The sequence below is a fragment of the Apodemus sylvaticus genome, chromosome 3 (assembly GCF_947179515.1).
Source record: "Apodemus sylvaticus chromosome 3, mApoSyl1.1, whole genome shotgun sequence".
In the NCBI taxonomy this organism is placed as follows: Eukaryota; Metazoa; Chordata; class Mammalia; order Rodentia; family Muridae; genus Apodemus; species Apodemus sylvaticus.
The window spans coordinates 150,851,634-150,871,963 of record NC_067474.1 but is presented as its reverse complement, the minus strand read 5'-3'; the positions used below and the strand labels follow the sequence as shown (position 1 = coordinate 150,871,963).

Sequence of the window (20,330 nt, the reverse complement as noted above, 5' to 3'; positions counted from 1 at the left end):
TAGGTACTGCGAATTGAACCTGAGTACTCTGGAAGAGCAGTCAGTGAGTACTTTTAACTGCTGAGCCATCTCTGCAGCTCTAATTCACAGTTTTAAAAATTTTTTATTTTTTTTTATTTTATGTGAGTGCACTGTTGATTTCTTTAGGCACACTAAAAAGGACATCAGATCCTATTACAGATGGTTGTGAGCCATCATGTGGTTGCTGGGAGTTGAACTCAGGACCTCTGGAAGAGCAGTCAGCGCTCTTCACCGCTGAGCCATCTTTCTAGCCTCCAATCCACATTTTTTTTTTTTAGGTGGGAAGATCTACTTTTGATCTTGTTGCAGTTAATATAAAGGACATGTTAGATGCTTTTGCTCTTTGCCCACTTGTTCTCACTGGCAAGTCCATTCTTTTATAGGCATTAGTGCTTACCTAAGGATTCTGGTGTATACCAAAGACCTTCTGAATCGTCTAGCCTTTAGGGGTGTGGACTGACCAGTTACTGGGTCTTAGGCCTTCTGTTGGTAGACAGCCTTGTTGGACTACCTCGACCACAGCTTGCTAGCCATTCTAATAAATTCCCTTTCTTGTTCCTCTCTCTGTCTCTCTGGATAGATAGATGGATGGATAGATATTCCTTGAAAAGGTCCTGACCAAACAGATTTTGGTACCAGAAGTGGTTCTAGAGCAGTAGAAGTATAAGGATGAATATTTTAAGGATTTGCCAAAACCTGTGGTTACTGAAACCTCTCCTAAAAGCTTGGAGAGTACTGAAAGCCCATGATACAAACTTTTTTTTTTTTAAACTTAAGGAGACAAATGCATATATTATCGCAATTCACCAATTTCAAAATACAAAGTATTTGGTGACTCTGTATATAAAACTTTTGACAGTTTGTGGAAAAATAAGGAAAATGATGATGCTGGTTGGTTGTTTCTGACATCTCTGGATAAATTGGCAGAGGAAAAAATGTGCTCTGTGATAAAATTAGCCAACTGCTAGCATCTCAGATTATAGTGAAGGATAACAATAAACTCACTAATAGACTCTAAATGCACATAAAAAAATTTATAGATTTCTAAGTGTTTCCTGGAAGAGAATCTTCTCTCTTGTAGCTATAGAGCTCTCAAGTTATGGAAAATGAAACCAAAGTTTTCATTATAAGACTGGCTGAGTTACAGTGAAAATCCAAGTCCTACACAGTTAAAGAAAGGGCATTAATTGATAGAGTGAGGTTATGAAATTTAGGATGGAGGAATGCGGAGACCATATTGAGACTGAGAACTTGAATTCTCAGATTTCTCTTGGGCTTATCTCACCTAAGGAAGTAATCCTAGTCCTAAGCCGAAGATGTACTCCTACCCACCCCCTAAAATACTGTCTTTTCTACCTTTGACTATGAAAATTAATCCGTCATTGTCTGTTAAACCAGCAGTGGCTTTTCCTGAAGGAGATGCTAGTCAAGACAATACTGATCAGGGCCCTCCAATAGATGCTTCTAGACCTGTAACCAGACTTTGGGCTGGAAAAGCCATTAAGTGTTCAAAGGTTGATGAGTTGTTCTGTAGGCTCTTGGAAGATATGAATGTTGAGAACAATGCAGACAGTAGAGGTCTGGCCTGTGACGTTTCAGAAGGAAGTTTGAGAGTCTCTTAATTTTGAGAATCAGGGTCATATATTCTTTTGAGTTAAGAATTTGTGAGTTTGGTTAGTTGGTGATGAATCAGCTGTGATTAACAAGATAGTAGAACTACTGAAGAAAACCCTTTGCTTTGCCAGAACAGTTGATGCTGGTCATATTTGCCATATGGCTGAGTGCCATATCTGGGGCTCAGTCTTATTCTCTCCTATCGGCTGATCTGGCAGGCACTCAGCAGCAGCTGTAGCCAGATGAGATTTGGTGAGTGGAAGTCCATGTTGTCAAGTCCATGTGTAACCCCTATCTCTGTCACCCTGGTCACTGATTGAACCATAGACTGTGTAAGTTTGGTCAGTGTTTTACTTCTGAGTTCCTGTTGATTTTTCTAAATTATTACCTTGAAAGACATAAGTTATCATTGATGACAGGAAGGAAGAACATATGGAGGTGATAAATACATATTATCTACTCCGTAGGCCTTTTGTTTCTAGGGGGCATAAACTTTGTTCTATACATTAGAGATAGCTTGGTATGGTACAAAGTTTGGCACATATCAGATTGTTGGGTGTTGAGATTGAAACCAAGGCTTTGTGTATATTAAGGTTAAGCACATTTTCTACTACTACTGAGCTATGTATGTCAATTGCCTTATTTATTTGAACCCTCTCCCCTTCCAATCCCTTGTACCCCAGGCTGGCATTAGATATCAGCTAGGATGGCCTTGAAAACTGATACACTTGCTTTTGTGTTTTGAGTGCTAGGATTATAGGCATCTGCTATCATGCCAACTTTTCTTTTTTCCCACTTCCCTTTTTCCCTCTTGTCTCCAGCCCCTGCTCACTCTGGATCCTGCTTGCTCCTGCTCATATGTTCTTTGTTTCTCATTACAGATAGTTGTGAGCTACCATGTGGTTGCTGGGATTTGAACTCATGACCTCTGGAAGAACAGTTGGTGCTCTTAACCACTGAGCCATCTTACCAGCCTTCATGCCCAACTTTTTGTTTGACTGTAATAAGTCTAATTCCTGTTTACTAGTGGCTCAAAAAACTATAAAGTTTAAAACGATTCTTTATAAATGGCATATATATGCATTTCACATACATGTAGGTTCTCATATAGCCCAGGTGGGCTTGGAACTAAGGATGCTTTTGCTGAGATGACAGGCATGTACTACCATTTGTTTAAAGTTTAGAGTTGGAAAAGAATGTCTGGATACAGATATACTAGCTTTCTGGCTTTGAGGCAAATTTGTATTCAAGTCAGAATTTTCTCCTTTTCGCTTTCTTTCCTGTAGCCTCAGGGCTGTGCATAACAGACTGTCTTGGAATTTGCTGTAATGTTCCTGCCTCTGCCTCCCAGGTGTTGGGATTACAGGTGTGAGATACCACACCCAGTCCAGAATTTTCTTACCTATAAAATGGTGGGCTGAAATCATTTCATTAAAATACCTTTCATATCTAATTTAATCATTCTTTGTCTTAGTTCTTTTGAGTAATAGTGAGAGAATTAATACAATAAGTTATATGCCATGGTTCAAAAACATTTACAATGTATTGCTTATTTGGGCACGAAGGTATCTATGGTGGCAGTATAGAAGAGTTTTATGTGAACTAGGGATGTACTTCAGTTGCTTAGAATATACAAAGCTCTGGTATCTATTTCTAGCTGTGAGGCCAGCCCAGGATACATGAAACTCTTGTCAGACATTTTTTGGGTAGTAATTCCTAAGCAGTGTGGTGCTCTTGTATCAACTTGTGTGTTCTGATGTAGAACCATATAGGATTATTTGTTAGAACATCTCCATATAAATGTGGACTGCTTCTGTAATACAATCACACATGTGAGGCAGAGATAGATGTCAGGTGTCTTCCTCGCTTCTCATTTTGTTTTTGAGACAGGGTCTCTCTCTGACCTGGCACTTGCTGATTCATCTAAATGAACTGTCCAGCAAGCTCCAGGGATAATTCTGTCTCCCACCCAGTGCCAGGACCAGTGTGTGTAGATGTGCCTGCGTTTGGTACTGGGAATGGACTTTAGGACTGCATGTTTGCTAGCACTTACCAACTGAGCCCTTTTCCCATCACTAAATGAGGCTTATTAGGAGATAGTTCATTTGCTAAAGTGAAGCTTATGAGTTTGATCTCCAGAGCCTATGCTATAAAAAGCTGGTCAAGGTTCTAGGTGTGCCTTTAATCCCAGCACTTGGGAGGTAGAGACAGGAGGTTCTTTATGAGTTTAAGCTACCCTGTTTTTACATAGTGAGTTCCAGGACAACCAGGGCTACATACAGAAGACCACTTTCCACCTCTCTACCTTCCCCCAAAAAGAAAATAACTGGACATGGTAAGTGGTATGCACCTGTAATCCTATCACTAAGCAGCTAGAGACAGGCAGACCCCTAATTGGCCAATCAGTCTAGTTCTTTTGGTGAGCCCCAGGCCAGTCAGCAAGAGATCTGGTCTGTCTTCCTCCCTTCTTCCCCCCCCCTCTTTTCTTTTCTTTTCTTTTCTTTTCTTTTCTTTTCTTTTCTTTTCTTTTCTTTTCTTTTCTTTTCTTTTCTTTTCTTTTCTTTTCTTTTCTTTTCTTTTCTTTTCTTTTCTTTTCTTTTCTTTTCTTCCTTCCTTCCTTCCTTCCTTCCTTCCTTCCTTCCTTCCTTCCTTTCTTGTTTCCTTCCCTCCCCTCTTTCTTCCCTCCCTCCTTCCCTCCCTTTCTCCCTCCCCCTCTCTCTAAATCTGATGGCCAGATTGTCTTGTGGCCAGTGTGGAAGTACCCCTATAAACACGAACCTTCTCATCCACACATAGTCTTTTACATACTGGCTAACTGCTGTGTGTACACTGAGCTACAGCATTTTTTTTTTTTTTAAATAAACTGAATTTAGATAACCTAAGCTGCAGTCTTTAAGGTGAGTGGATTAGACAGGGGAGATAAGGGTTTTCATTTTATATATTCTATCTAATCTGGTAGCCAGGCTAATCATTCTGTTGGATTGGCAAGAAAGACTTGTAAAATTGAGTAATTCTTTTCTGGCTTTCTGTAGTGTCTTTTCCCTTTATCCTTGACAAAACGGAATACTTTAAAGTCAAGTGTATTTTAATGAAAATGTTAGTCAATTAATGTTTAGTCAGTTAACTTTGAGAGCATACCAACCTATCTCATAGGACTATCCTTACCTCATGCACTAGTTGCAAATGGGGTACAAGGCTACTCACCTCTGCCTCATTGACTATGGATTTAGTGGTCATGATGGGTCAGTGTTTAGGTAGAACAAATCATAGAAGTCTGGAAACATTGTGTTTACTTTTTTATTGCTTTTTTGTTTTTTTTTGAGACAGGGTTTCTATGTGTAGCCCTGGCTGTCCTGGAACTCACTCTGTAGACCAGGCTGGCCTCAGACTCAGAAATCCACCTGCCTCTGCCTCCCAGAGTGCTGGGATTACAGGCGTGCACCACCACTGCCCAGGTTTGATTTTATTTTATTTTTTAAAGAGTTATTTATTTTTTACCATGCATTGGTGGGTTGCTGCATGTATGTCTGTGTGAGTGTACCAGATCCCCTGGAACTAGTTACAGACAGTTGTGCCATGTGGGTGCTGGGAATTGAACCTGGGTCCCCTGGAAGAGCAGCTAGTGCATTTAACCACTGACCCATCTCTTTTGGGTTTTAACTCCTAGATTCTCAAAGGGTATTTGGAAGACCAGATGCAAGAATGAGAAGATAAAAGCATTAGTGTTGCCGGCGGGAGAGGTGACTCAGCAGTTGAGGTGGAATGCTGCTGTTGGCAGAGAACCCTAGTTTGTATCAACCCACTCTTGAGAGGCTGCTCATAGCCACGTTTGTTTTGAGGCACAGGTTCTCTGTAAGGACTGTCCTGGAACTTACTCTATAGTCTATGCTGGCATTGACCTCAGACATCTGCCTACCTTTGCTTCTAGAGTATTGGGATTAAAAGGTGTGCACACCACAGCTCTTCTCACAACTCCTTATAAAAGTAGTTCTAGGATACCTGACCTCCTTTTCTGGAGCACCTATGCATATCTGCCTTTTTTTTTTTTTGAATTTTTTTTTTTAAAGATTGTGCATAGTGGCATGAGCATTCTAGCACTAATGAGGCAGAGGCAGGCAGATCTCTAAATTTCAGGCCAGCTTGGTCTACATAGCAAGTTCCAGGACAATATAAGTTACACAGAGAAACCCTGTCTCAAGCAAGCAAATATTTATTTAATTATGTGTAGTGTGTTAAGGTGTCAGATTTCCTGGATCTGGAGTGACAGGCTGGAAACTGAGCTGGGGTTGCCTTTAAGAACAGAACAAGCTCTTAATTGCTGAGATCTCTCTACATCTTGCCATTTTAAGTTTTCTCATCTATTCAGTTTACTCTCTGGAGAAGATCTTTTTTTTTTGTTTTTTTGTTTTTGTTTTTGTTTTTTTGATTTTGTTTTTTTTAGAAACAGGGTTTCTAGGTATAGCCCCCCCCCCCCCTTTTTTGTTTTTGTTTTTTGTTTTTTGTTTTTTTTAATTTATTTTATTTATTTGTTTTTTTCTCGAGGCAGGGTTTCTCTGTATAGCCCTAGCTGTCCTGGAACTCACTCTGTAGACCAGGCTGGCCTCGAACTCAGAAATCCGCCTGTCTCTGCCTCCCAAGTGCTGGAATTACAGGCGTGCACCACCACTTCCAGGTTGTATATTTTTTTTATCATCGAATGTAGAGAAGGAAGTTCATCCCTACATAGATGGAGTGTGATGGAGCCAGTCTGATTATGGAATTCAGGCTCTTAACAAGGAGCCCATAACCAGTTTCAAAAAATTTGCTGAGGTTGGGAAACATGAAAAGAGGAACTTTGTGAGTAGATGATGGGTTAGGGAGAGCTCTCTCTGCCCTCTTCCACTTAAATTCAGTTTGCAGGGTGAAGAAATGAAAAATGAACTTCTGGGGACTGGAGAGATAGATGGCTCAGTGGTTAAGAGCGCCAACTGTTCTTCCAGAAGTCCCGAGTTCAGTTCCCAGCAACCACATGGTGGCTCACAGCCATCCATAATGGGATCTGAAGACAGCGACAGTGTACTCACATAAATAAAATAAATAAATGCTGTGACCCTTTAGTACAGTTCTTCATGTTGTGGTGACCACCAACCATGAAAGCATCTTTGTTGCTACTTCATAACTCGTTTGCTGCTGTTATAAATCATAATGTAAATATTTTTGGAGGTAGAGGTTTGTCAAGGGGTCATGGGCTACAGGTTGAGCAGCCTTTCTGAGTGCCTGGTAGGGAGAAGAGTAATGTGTGTTGAACAGTCAAGGCATCTGGGGAACACTTGGTGCCAATTATCATGGTTACAGTCCAGGAACAATTCTAGGTTGAACTAGTAACTGACTTGGTGTTCAGAAGTTTGCTCATTAATTGTTGTGCTGGTCTAGTCTAAATGCTGACCCCCTCCTTATTTGTTTATTTATTTGTTTATATGTTTATTTATTTATTTATTTTTTGTTTTTCGAGACGGGGTTTCTCTGTGTAGCCCTGGATGTTCTGGAACTCATTCTGTAGACCAGGGTGGCCTCGAACTCAGAAATCTGCCTGCCTCTGCCTCCCAAGTGCTGGGATTAAAGGCGTGCACCACCACTGCCCACCTACCCCCCTTTTTAAAAAAAAGAGACTTTAATGTACTAAGGTAGGCCTTAGCTGCTTCATAGCTGAGGTGACCCTTGAGCTTCTGAGCCTTCTGCCTCCACCTCCTCAAATACTGTTGAGTATCTGTTGAGTCTTTTAGGCCTGGGGGAAAATTAATCATTTGGTAAAGAACATGAGGACCTGTGTTCAATCTCTAGAACCCACATAAAAAAGTTCGTACTTTTCTACAAAAGCTTCTGCTTTGTGAACACCAGGCTGATGAGAAACTCTTGTCAAAACAAACAAACAAACAAACAAACAAACAAACACCAAACCACACGGAGCTGCATGGCAGCTGCAGAATGACACCTGAGGCCATCCTACACTTTTGGACACAAGCACATGTTCTTAAACACTGGCACACACACATTCACAGACACAAAGATTCTATATCTTAATTTCCCAGATCAAAAAATTAGTGTGGGGTGGGGGTTGCAGATAGGGTGGCTCACTGAAGAATGGCCCAGTAGTTAACATTTGTTCTTGTAAAGGACCTGGGTTTCATTCTAGTGCCCATGTTATTGCTCATGGCTGTCTCTTCTGACATCCATGGACACCAGACACACAATAGGCATATACATGAACAAAACACTCATACATACAACAGATCTAAAAAAATCTTTTGGGGGGGGGAAGTTTATCTTAAAGTTTAAGTACAATAAAATCTTTTTAAAAAATATTTATTTATTTATTTTATGTATATGAGTATACTAGAGCTGTTTTCAGACACACCAGAAGAGGGCATCAGATCCCATTACCACCATGAGACACCGTGAGACACCATGTGGTTGCTGAGAATTGAACTCAGGGACTCTGGAAGAGCAATCAGTGCTCTTAACCACTGGCCCATCTCTCTAGCCCACAATAAATTCTTAATGAATTTATAATTGATAGTTTGTACGAGAAGCTAAAGTGTATGTGCACATGTGTTAGTACATACATGGCATGTGTGTTTGTGTTGATGTGTGTTGATGCATGCTTGAACACACTCTGGTTTACTTATGGAGGTCAGAGAACAACCATGAATGCCTTCGACCTTGTTTTTTTTTTTTTTTTTTTTTTTTTTGAGACAGGCTTTTCTTATTTACTGCTTAGTGTACCATATATGCTGTAAGCTTCTTCCTCCAGTCTTCTGATGGGACACCCTGGGATTACAGGCACTATCACTACTGACTTTTATATGATTCTGGGGGTTGTCAGGCTTGTGTGGAAAATGCTGTACACTCTGGACCATGTTCCTAGCCCATGTAATTATATTTTTAAACAAATCACTGTGGTTATAAGAGCTGATATTTTCATTGTAAAAATGGGTTGAAACTCTTCAGGACTTGAGGAATAACTAGGTTAACTGGTTCTGACCTGGCTGCTGAGAGCTAGAGATCATTCTGGTCATCCTCTAGTTCCTTATGCTCACATCTTCTGAGGATGATGGAGGTGTTACATCCTGAGTTACTGCAGCTCTGAGGCTGGAGAGTGAATCATTTTCTAGAGCGTTCTTTGGGCTGCAGTTGGTCTTGCATGTAGTGTGTGTGTGCTCACACTAAAGCAACTTTTACGAACTATACTTCATATACCACATGAGACCCCCCTTTTTTTTTTTTAGCACCTTTCTTGCTAGAGGCAGGCAGATCTTTGACTTTGAGGGTTCTTCACAGAGTGAGTTCCAGAACAGCAAGGGTTATAAGGAGAAACCCAATTTCAAGAAAAAGAAATAAATTGGTCACTGTTCTACTTTGAACTTTAAAAAGTGATACTTAAAACAAAGCAAGGTCCAGAATGGGCCTTAGCAAATGGACCCTTGTAATTGCTACTCGAGCAAGTTGACATTTTTTCTTTTTAGAGGTTTTCAGCCATAGCAGTAATGCTAATTCTATTTTTTTGAGTGGCTGAACCTGTTGCTGTTTGAGAGGAAAAAAGTATGGATATAAACAGAATTCAATAAAATTATTGTCTTTTAGGTCAACATCTAATTTGAAATATTAAAAGTGGATACAAAACTATTTCCGAAATGCAGACAATTAAGTGTGTTGTTGTTGGTGATGGTGCTGTTGGTAAAACATGTCTCCTGATATCCTACACAACAAACAAATTTCCATCGGAATATGTACCAACTGTAAGTATAAAGGCTTTCTGATTGTAAAAGAGATTGTAATGTAGTGTCCAATGGAAAAACCTTTGTCTGCCTGCACTATTTTTGACTGTCTTTGCCCTTAAAGAAATGTCATTACTTTTATTACTTTGCTATAATAAAGTATTATTTTGTGTGTGTGGGGTGTTACATGTACATGCCTGTGTCCTGATTTGGTGCAAGTGTGGAGGACAGAGGACAACTTGAAGGGGTCTGTTTCCATAATATGGGCTTTTAGGTTGAACTTAGTTTGTCATATTTGGCAGTAAATGTCTTCACAATCTCAGTCATCACACCAGCCCACTGTTTGATATTTTTAAAAGTTTTTAACTTCTCATGTATAATTACCTGTACTTTAAAGTAAACTGCTGGGGCTGGAGAGTTGGCTCCACAGTTAAAAGCACTGGCTGCTCTTTCAGAGGACTCAAGATTCAATTCCCAGCACCCACATGGTGGTTCATAGCTACCTGTAATCTAGCGCCTTCTTCTGACCTCTGATGACACTGGGCATTCATGTGATGCACAGACATACATGCAGGCAAAACACTTATACATATAAAAATAAGATAATAATAAAAATAAGTAAAATAAAAGATGAAAAATGAGCCTTAAGTTAGGAGGGGTGACATAGGGTCGGTCTGTAAGAAGTGCTGGAAGGTTATGAAGCATGGGCTGTCAGTTTGCAGAAGTGCACCGTACATTTGGGGGTGAGGTAACTTTTTGTGTCTGTGCCATTAATTAATAAAGCCTAGAGGTCCCCTGGGGTGCAGATGGAAGGATCTTACAACTTCAGAGAAGGTAGTTTTGACTATGCTTACCTTGTGGAGCTAGCTGTTTTCTTAACAGTAATGCGGTTTCATTTCACACTGAATTTTAGGGGTAGAGAGCAGACTTTTTTCTAAGAGCATTCAGATGTGCCTGAAGTCTTGGGAGTCTCACTGTAATTGCTTTATTAACTCCTTAGACAGGAAAAGGAGAGATAGGAATAATTAAATAACTAGGGGAGACACTTGTTTGGAGTGATACTTGGGAAAGCATGTTTGGGGCACAATGTTTATTCAGAGTTGATTGTATAATTATTAAATAGACTCACCCTTACAGTGCTGGACGGGAGTAATTTTAGGAACTATAAAAGTATGCGTAGTATGTGGGGCTAGTATCTTTTGGAATTGATCAAAAAAGGGTCTGGAATCTGAGGTTAATCTTCAGAGACATAGATAGAGCTATCAGGTTAACATAGTGTTAGCTTCTTTGATGGCACAGCTGGTGGAGTTAGGCTAAGGCTTCATGAAAGAAGATGAAGTTTCTTTGAGGGGTGAGAATGTAAAGATGTAATTTGATAATAAAACTACAGTTTTGAGTTGGCCCATTAATCAGAATATATTTTGAAGTTACAAGGGGCTTTATGAGATGTGATATGGATTATATCTTAAGGTGAGATAGCCATTGGGAATTTTGTGACTGAGTTTTTACTTGCAAACATGATTTCCAAGTCTAAAGACTTTTTATTTGATGTGAAATATTGAAAGTGAGCTTCTGGGGTTTTGTTTTTTGTTTTTTTTGTTTTGTTGTTGTTTTTAGATTTATTTATTATATCTAAGTACACTGTAGCTGTCTTCAGACACACCAGAAAAGGGCGTCAGATCTCATTACAGGTTGTGAGCCACCATGTGGTTGCTGGGATTTGAACTCAGGACCTCTGGAAGAGCAGTCAGTGCTCTTAACCGCTGAGCCACCTCTCCAGCCCTTGTTTTTGTTTTTTGTTTTTTGGTTTTTTTTGGATTTGATTTTTTCGAGACAGGGTTTCTCTATGTAGCCCTGGCTGTCCTGGAACTCACTCTGTAGACCAGGCTGTCCTTGAACTCAGAAATCTGCCTGCCTCTGCCTCCCAGAGTGCTGGAATTACAGGCGTGCACCACTACCGCCTGGCTTCTGGGTATTTTATGTTTGTGTATGGTTGGGGAAAGAATAGCATTAGGGTTAATTTTTCAATGGGCCTGCTTAAATAAATAGTCTAAAGTAAATTATATATCTATGGTGTCTCTGTTGGCATGGAAATAGATTTGGTATTCAATGCATCTTTATGGCTGAGTTACCAGTTACAGAATAGAGCTGAAGAAAATTATGCACATCTTCCATGGGAGAGAAAATTTAGGTCCAACTTGCAGATGAGGCTTGGAAATCAAGTTTGTTTGTTTGTTTGTTTGTTTGTTTGTTTTTATGCTTTTGTTTTTGTTTTTGATTTTGTTTTGTTTTGTTTTGTTTTGTAAGACTAGCTCTCACTGAATAGCTTTGGCTGCCACTGACTCTGCTTAGTGCTTTCTGATTTTGTTGTCTCTTTTTTTCTGAGGCAAGGTTTTACTATGTTGTTCATGTCAGTCTGGGACTCAAGTGATCCTTATGTCTCAACCTCCCCAGTGGCTAGGATAGATGCTACCCAACATACATGGCACATTCCTGTTGCTCTCTTTAATTAATTATTTTATTTTTATTTGTGTGGTGTATCATGTCCACAGGAGTGCAAGTGCTCACAGAGGCCAGAGATGTTAGATTCCCCTGGAATTGGAGTTATAGGTGGTTGTGAGCCTCTGAACTTGAGTCCTCTGAAAGAACAGTCCAGAGTTCTTAACTACAGTGCCACCTCTCCATCCGAGTTTCATTCAGTTCTGAGTTAAAAGGAACTATCTATGAACAAATAGTTTCTTAGAAATCATATTGGACATTGTTAAAGCCTAGCACTGTCTTAAATTTTTTAGATTTGAAGGGGATTCAAAACAAATAATTATTTTTGAGGACAGGGTTATATAGCCCAGAGTGGCTTCCAAAGTCACTAAGTTCTGGGATTATAAAGTATTTTACCATACCTAGTTTGTTTTTTCTTTTTTTCTTTTCTTCTTCTTCTTTTTTTTTTTTTTAAAGCTGATTTATTTTCTGTAGCTAAAATGTTTTATTCAAAAGCTTCTCAATACTACTAGTTGTCCGAAGGAATGAATATCACCTTTCCTTTACTGCCCAAGCCCATTGAAGAGGCCTGGAAGGATCCTCTGTAGTCCAAGGCATGGTTTCTGTGATACTCTTAGGATTTTGTGTTTCCTCCTATACTAGGCTGGGGTCAAACAGACATCCTAGGACAAAGTCTTTCATTTTTTTCCCCAAGAAATATTTAGCTCATGCAGGAACATGGTTGTTGAGATTGGTTACATAAAAAGAAATGGGCTAAGGGAAAATGAATTTCTTTCTTGGGAAGGAAATAAGTGGCTAGGAGTTATACTATCTCACCCACTAACAATATTGCATTTCTTTGATTCGTTTTTTAGGTTTTTGACAACTATGCAGTCACAGTTATGATTGGTGGAGAGCCATACACTCTTGGACTTTTTGATACTGCAGGTGAAAACTTATGTCTCTTAATATTTTGATCTGTAACAGTTGCTGCTACTGGGTATCTTTTGGAAACCATGTAATTAGTGTATCAGTAAAGCATTTATCTTTTGTTAATAGTTAAGCAGGATTGAATATAATGATGGCTGTGTCAGAATGGTGGCACACACCTCTGATCCCAGCACCTAGGAAGCAAAGGCAGTTGGACCTCTGAGTTTGAGGCCTGCGTAGTAAGTTCCAGGTCAGTCAGGGCTGTAGAGAGACTCCATCTCAAAAAACCTGCCTGCCTGCCTGCCTGCCTGCCTCTCCTTCCCTCTCGTCCCTCCCTTCTCTTGTCCCTGGATGGCTAATATGAGTTTGGAGTATCCTGGGTGTATGAAAGAAGGTACAATACAGTCAAGAGAATCCTTAGGTAAACTCCAGTGGGTTTAGAGGCTGGAAAGATGAGCTCAGAAAACATATCTGCTGATCGTTTCCTTCACTTCCTTGTTTGGATCTCATAGTTGGGGACTAGGGATGTAATTTAGTTTGAATATACTCTCCTCATATGCATGAGGCCTTTGAGTCACTCCCCAGAATTACTACTTAAATTTGCTCTGTCTATAATCACAGCAGTCCTAGGCAGAAGCAGGATGATCAGAAACTCAAGGTCTTACAGCAGATTTAAGGTCAGGCTGGACTACATAAGACTGTGAAATGAAATAAACTTAGTTGTGTAAATATGATCAAGGCTGTAAATTTGGTATTTATTTATTAGGACAGTTGTTTCATTAGAAAATTGATGTATTTTGTCTGTATAATGCAGATGTCAAGAATATCTTACTACATATAAACCACATTTAACTGAGAGCACTGCCTTTTTCAGAAATCAGCTATCTAAATTATTTTCAGTTTGTTTTTGACACTGGGTACATGTCTTCATTTTTCTCTGTGTAATCTTTTAAACAAAAAGAAAACAAACTAAACCAAAAAACTAGGGTCTCACTGTGGCCTTGCTGTCTTAGAATGCTTTATGTGGGTTAGGCTGGCCTTGAACTCATAGACCTGCTTGCTTTTGCTTCCCACGTACTGGCCTTAAAGGCATGTGCCACTACACCTGGCTAGTTGTAAGCATTTAAAAACTGTCCTCAAACGTTTGTTTGTTTATTTGTTTGTTTGTTTTGTGTTTTTTTGTTTTTGTTTTTGTTTTTTTTTTTTTTTTTGGATTTGGTTTTTTGTCGAGACAGGGTTTCTCTGTATAGCCCTGGCCGTCCTGGAACTCACTCTGTAGACCAGGCTGGCCTCGAACTCAGAAATCCACCTGCTTCTGCCTCCCAGAGTGCTGGGATTACAGGCGTGCGCCACCACCACCCGGCTTGTTTTGTGTTTTTTAAGGCAGTATCCTTATATAGTCCAAATTAGTTTTGAATATAAAAATCTCTCTGCCTCGGGATTACAGGTGTGCCCAACTAAAAAGTTACTGAGTATGACAATAAAATTCATTTTGGTGTGTTAGCTTTGATGAATTTTATTGACCTCTACCATAATCAATATAGCTAACATTGTCTCTTGTCTATTTTATCTGTCTATCTATATCTATTTATATCTGTCCATTCATTTGAATATCCTAAAATGTGCTTTGCTGATATTTTTGGCCTTGGTAGGCATAGATCGACTTCTAGGTTTTTATTATTTTACTCTTCTGGGATTTCTTATGAATCATTTATGGTTGACCCGTGAGAGAGCTATTCTTACACAGATGCCAGTGGTTCTTTTTGTTGCTGGGCTCTATCCTATTCTTACTGACTATAGCACAGTTGTGTTTTCACAGTGAGCTGCTGCGTTTGGTTCCAGTTTTAAGCTATTACAAATATTGGTGCAATGAACTGCTTCTGTTTTTGTTTTTGTTTTTGTTTTTCGAGACAAGGTTTCTTTGTGTAGCCCTGGCAATCCTGGAACTCTAGACCAGGCTGGCCTCCAACTCAGAAATGCCTGCCTCTGCCTCCCAAGTGCTGGGATTAAAGGTGTGTGCCACCACTGCCTGGCCAACTGCTTCTGTTTTATCTGTGGTTAGGAATGTTACTATGAACATAGGTTAGCAAATCCTTCTTTCAGACCCTGCTTTCAATTCTCTTAGCTCTGCATAGCTGTAACTGGAGTTGCTGAATAGCGTGAAAATTTTGTTTTTAGTTATTTTAGGAATTTCTATTCTTCAGTAGCTGTTTGATGTTCCTGTCAATAATGCATGAGGGTTATATTTTCTTTGGAGAAATGTTAAGCTTTCTGCCTTATTTTATAAATTGGGTTTGTTGATGATTTAGTTAACTCTTAGCTTTCTAGTTATTATTCTCTCATCCAGAGCATGGTTCTTTTTCTCCCCCTTTAAGACATATACATATTCATATTCATTCATTCATTCATTCATTCATTCATTCATTCATTTTTGATATCGTAAGTCATCCGGCATATGAGCATAGGATGTCTTTCCATTTCTTAGGGCTTCTTTGTTTTTTTGTGTTTTTGTTTTTGTTTTTTCGAGACAGGGTTTCTCTGTGTAGCCCTGGCTGTCCTGGTACTCTCTCTGTAGACCAGGCTGGCCTCGAACTCAGAAATCCACCTGTCTCTGCCTCCCAGAGTACTGGGATTACAGGCGTGTGCCACCACCTTCCGAAGCTTCTTAGGGCTTCTTATATTCAGCAGTTTTTTTGCCGTTTTTATTTTGTAATGCCTTCACCTTTTGGCTAATTCTTAAGTATTTTATTCTTTTTACATGTCCTTCATTCTTGCCAAGTTCATTTTTTTCTAGGCCCTTCCAGTTATAGATACTGACTTTAACATGCACTAATGGACCAAGCATTGGACTTAGTTTGGTAGTTATTATGGATAGTGGATGCCTTCAGTAGAGTATTTGTTAGGTGGTCTCACTGTGATCTTTAGCAGCTAGAAGTAGATAAGATTTTTTTAAAACTACACCTATAGTAATGGTTTATTGTTGTTATATTATTACTGAGTTATTAATAAAGAACTAAAAAATAAAAATAAAGTAATATGCCAGTTCCTTTGCTGTTTAAGTTATTGTCATATATATAAATAGAATTAGAACAGATATTATTGCTCAAAGAGCATATTACTAAGCTATACCTTTAATTAGGAAAATTGCTTTGTCACTAGTGGCTGATATGCTAAGAGTTAAAGTGTTGTTAGAGCTATAATTCCCCTCTTTTTTTTTTTTTGGAGACAGGGTTTCTCTGTATAGCCCTGGCTGTCCTGGAACTCACTCTGTGGACCAGGCTGACCTTGAACTCAGAAATCCCCCTGCCTCTGCCTGCCAGAGTGCTGGGATTAAAGGCATGCACCACCACCGCCCGAGGCCCCGTTATTTTTTTGAAACAAGACTTTTACTATGTAGTTTTGCTGTCTTGGAGCTTGGTTTGTAGATCAGGCTGACCCCAAACTTGTGGTGATCTTCTGCTTCTCTTTCCTGAGTGCTGGGTTAATGGGCATGCACACTATCTCCATTTTTTTTCCCCTTCTGTTTCCTGTGGACTGAACTCAGGTTTTTAGGCATGGCAGCCGCCATCTTTACTACTCGGTGATCGTGCTAGCTCTACCATGCCCATCTTTGACAATTTTTTTTTTTTTTTGATACACGATCTCATGGTCATACTTAACCTTCCTGACTGTGCCTCACTAGTGCTGAGATTATAGGCTTGTGCTAATCTTGCCTGGTTTTAATGTGTCATAGGGATTGAATCCAGAGCTGTATGCATGCTCAGTTACCACTCTACTAAATAGCCTTAGCCTTAGCCCTTGACCTGTGATTTTAATGCCACAAGGATACCAAATTTCAATTGCCGACTTCTCTAACTTTTTCTTTAGGGCAAGAGGATTATGACAGACTACGACCACTAAGTTATCCACAGACAGATGTTTTTCTAGTATGTTTCTCAGTGGTCTCTCCATCCTCATTTGAAAATGTGAAAGAAAAGGTAAGTCAGGTTCTGCCCCTTTGAAACCTGCATAGAATTTTTGTTGCCCTGTTACAGTTTCAGTGGCTTGTGGATTAACAAAGTATTTTAAAACCTTGCTTTTAGTGGGTGCCTGAGATAACTCACCACTGTCCAAAGACTCCTTTCTTGCTTGTTGGGACCCAAATTGATCTCAGAGATGACCCCTCTACTATTGAGAAACTTGCCAAGAACAAACAGAAGCCTATTACTCCAGAGACTGCTGAAAAGCTGGCTCGGGATCTGAAGGCTGTCAAGTATGTGGAGTGCTCCGCCCTCACACAGGTAAGGGTTCTGAAACCTATGTCTCTGTGTAGTCAATTGTTTTGAGCATTAGGATACAGAGGTTCTTTCCTTTTATTCTTTCTTTTTTTTCCTTAAAAATTTGTCTGAATGTATACTGTGTGAGTGTAGTTTCTGCAGGATATATAAATATTCTGACATGAATATTCTAAGGTATAGGTGAGAGGAAGGTTTTTATTGTAGATAAGAGGGAGAGATCAGGAAGAATCCAGAGAAGAGAGAGAAATAGACTGCACATGGCCAGCAAACTGGACTTGGCCATGGGGTGGTGGGGTTTGAAGGAAGATGAGAGAGGACGACCAAGGGAGGGCTGAAATAGAAGGGAATGAGAAGCTGGGGGTGGGATGGAGTGGGATGGGGTGGGATGGAGTGGGATGGGGTGGGATGGGGGCTTCTGAGCTGGAGAAGTTTAGGGTAAGGAGTGGGTGAGGAAAGGCGGAGGCCAGCATGCACTTGGTTATGCTAATAGGTACCATAGGGAGTCATTTGTCCCTTCTGCCAGTGATAAGGAAATGGCTTCCTGAGGAATGAGGGCTTTTGTCCAACTGTCGGAATTTGACCCTGTCATTCCAGCCTTTTGTTTATGATAAGGGCCAAATAATCTCTTCTGTAACTGCTTCTTAGCTGAAATTAAGATATTGTTGTCAGGGTTTAGGAAGACTGGGATGCCTGTTTAAGGCTTGGAGTTGAGGGAAGTTAGGGTGCTTTGAACAGTCTGGAATGCTGGACCAAAGCAAGTGCTCAAATCAGATAGTTTATATCAGATTTCAGCGAGTATAGGGCTTGCTGATTCTAAAGGACCACCTGATGCTGGCATGTTTGGAGCTGTTTACATTTTGTACTTGATTGGAAATCTGTGGGGACAGTACAGACTAAAAACAGAATGGAACGATAAGGAGGCTAGGGGAAATCTTTATCTTGGGTATACATTTGAAACTTCCTGGCCTGTGGTCCTCGTAGTTGGGTGGGGGTGATGGGGATGGGAGGAGTCCCAAGACCAGGGGAAGGAGAGATTTTACCCTCGAGATATAGGCAGTAATAGGGAGGAACACGCAGTCTGTTGATTGACAGGAATACTAACTTGGAGTCTGTTTGACCTGTGACAGGTAGACCTAAGTGTCAATTTCCTAAACCTTGTATGAACTTTACAGAGTTTAAAAAAAAGATAAAAGTTTTAGATAAATTAGCATTATTGCTATTTGTAATCGGCACTGAAGTCCTCAATATAGAAAAAGCACTTAACAGATGTCTGTAAGCCAAAGATGTTTTTAGTACAATGAGAAACAGTTTTAAGACTATATTTAGAAAACAACCAAAAGAAAGTAAAAAATTTGAACCTGTGCCGTGATAATAACAGTGCTTTATCAGGGCCAGAGCAGTAGCTTACCAGAACTCCATTGAGTTACAACTTTGAAGTTTTGAAGTCTTAATGTAACAATAGTGAAGTGAGCAGGAAAGAAATCTGAGACATTTCTCATTTTTCACATACCTTAAATCAGTTCCTCAGACCTTTCCAACTTGGATTTACACACTTTAAATCACTTTCTTAGATCTACAAATTACATAATCATTCACATTCTCATACCTTTACACTTACACTTAGTGGAGTCACAGGAGTTGTGAACCACCTGTAATGGTTGCTGGGAATGCCACTCCAGTTCTCTGGAAGAGAAGGAAGCACTATTAGGCACTAAGTCATCTTTCCAACCCCCTTTTTCTTTTACTGATTTGCTATATAGCCCAGGCTAACCTTGCACTTGTTTTGAAGCCTAGACTAGTATTGAATTTGTGGCAGTCTTGCCTCAGCCTCTTAAATCCTGGAGTTACAGAATTGCACCACCAATCCTGGCTTTATAGAGGTGGTGTTCAGCTGTAGTACCTAAGAAGAACATGCCTGGCTTCAGTATGTTGTTTTGTGAGAGGACTGTGTTTATGGAGTGCCTGGTTGTACTTTTGCTGAATGATTTGCAGTGGTTAGTGTTAGGAAATATAATATAGTGAGGTAGTAAGATGGTGGGCCCATGGAAAGGTGTGCCACTGAGTAATTACGACATGCAGTAGATCTGGTATAAAGGGGGCTTATTGGGAGAAGGGAGAAGAGTGAGGAACTGGGAAAGGGTAGAGGCAGCAAGGGAGCCATGAAGGTAGAAAGGGAGGGAGAGAAAGGGGGAGAGACCAGTAAGAATACACATGGAGTACAGTGGTGGTGGCAATGGACTAGGTAGGTGGGCAGTCCTTTTAATATGCAGCCCACACCTGGTGGCTGTAGCAGATGATGGCTGCAGAAGATGAAGTAAGCTGTTGGTAGGTCTCTGGGACTAAGTAGCCTAATGAAATTGCTTGTAAGCTAACATTTTTTCCCTTTTTGTTTAATTAAAAATGCAAAACTAGGAAGAGGTGATAGTGGAACAGGAGTGAGGGCGTTGTGTTGTTTAGAGATTACTTCCTGCTGATGGGAGTGATGCCATCTTTAGGGGCCTAAGAAAATTGTGATGGTGGTCAAGTTGTGGGATAGCTCAGCTGTTTGATGGCCATCCATGATCTGTGGATTCATTTGCAGTTAAGTGCAGGCCCAGTTGAGACAGTCTGTGAGGCTGGACTGGAGCACCTTTGGGTAACTGCTTTGGAGCTGTTCTAGATACAGAATCTGAGGAACACCTGAACTTGCCAGTATGCTGGAATGAATATATATATATCCCTTTGTTATTGTTTCTATATTCCTATTATATATATTTATATATATTGGAGCAGAAGATAAAGTTAAGTACGCTAGGGAGATATTTTATTCTTGAGTGTACACTTGAAACTTGATTCTCAAAACCAGGAAAAGGGGAAGGAATCCCACCCCCTGGAATAGGCTGTTGATTGATGGGGGTACTTACCTAGAGTCCATTTGATCCATGAGAGGTAGATCCAAGTATATTTTTTGAAGCTTACAGTAATCTTTAAATTTACAAAAAGAGAGAAATTTTAGACATGTTAGCAGTTACCACTGTTTGTAATCTATACTGAAATATGAGTTGTAGAAAAAGGTATTAGACACAAATCTTTTGCATCATGGTAGAGACTTTGGAACTGATTTTGTGTTAAAAGCACGAACACTCTTTGAGGTGAGCTTAGAGAAACCTTCTATGGAGCAGAAAGCTTATTTGATCTGGTTTTTCAGTATGACTACAGACTGTGAAAGAGGGGATTCTTCTTGTCTCCAGAAGACTGGGTATATATAGATTTAGCA

General features: G+C 39.9%; 1 protein-coding gene across 2 annotated transcripts in view; it reads left to right on the top strand.

Annotated features, from left to right (window-relative positions):
* The window catches only part of Cdc42 (cell division cycle 42), a 43,193-nt gene that overhangs the window by 15,752 nt on the left and 7,111 nt on the right, over window positions 1–20,330 (top strand). For both annotated transcript variants that reach the window (XM_052177802.1, XM_052177803.1), the window contains exons 2-5: window positions 9,256–9,410; window positions 12,743–12,815; window positions 16,665–16,774; window positions 16,880–17,077. In XM_052177802.1, the coding sequence (XP_052033762.1) occupies window positions 9,306–9,410; window positions 12,743–12,815; window positions 16,665–16,774; window positions 16,880–17,077 (486 nt within the window). In that variant the 5' untranslated portion in view covers window positions 9,256–9,305. The remainder of the gene's footprint in view (window positions 1–9,255; window positions 9,411–12,742; window positions 12,816–16,664; window positions 16,775–16,879; window positions 17,078–20,330) is intronic.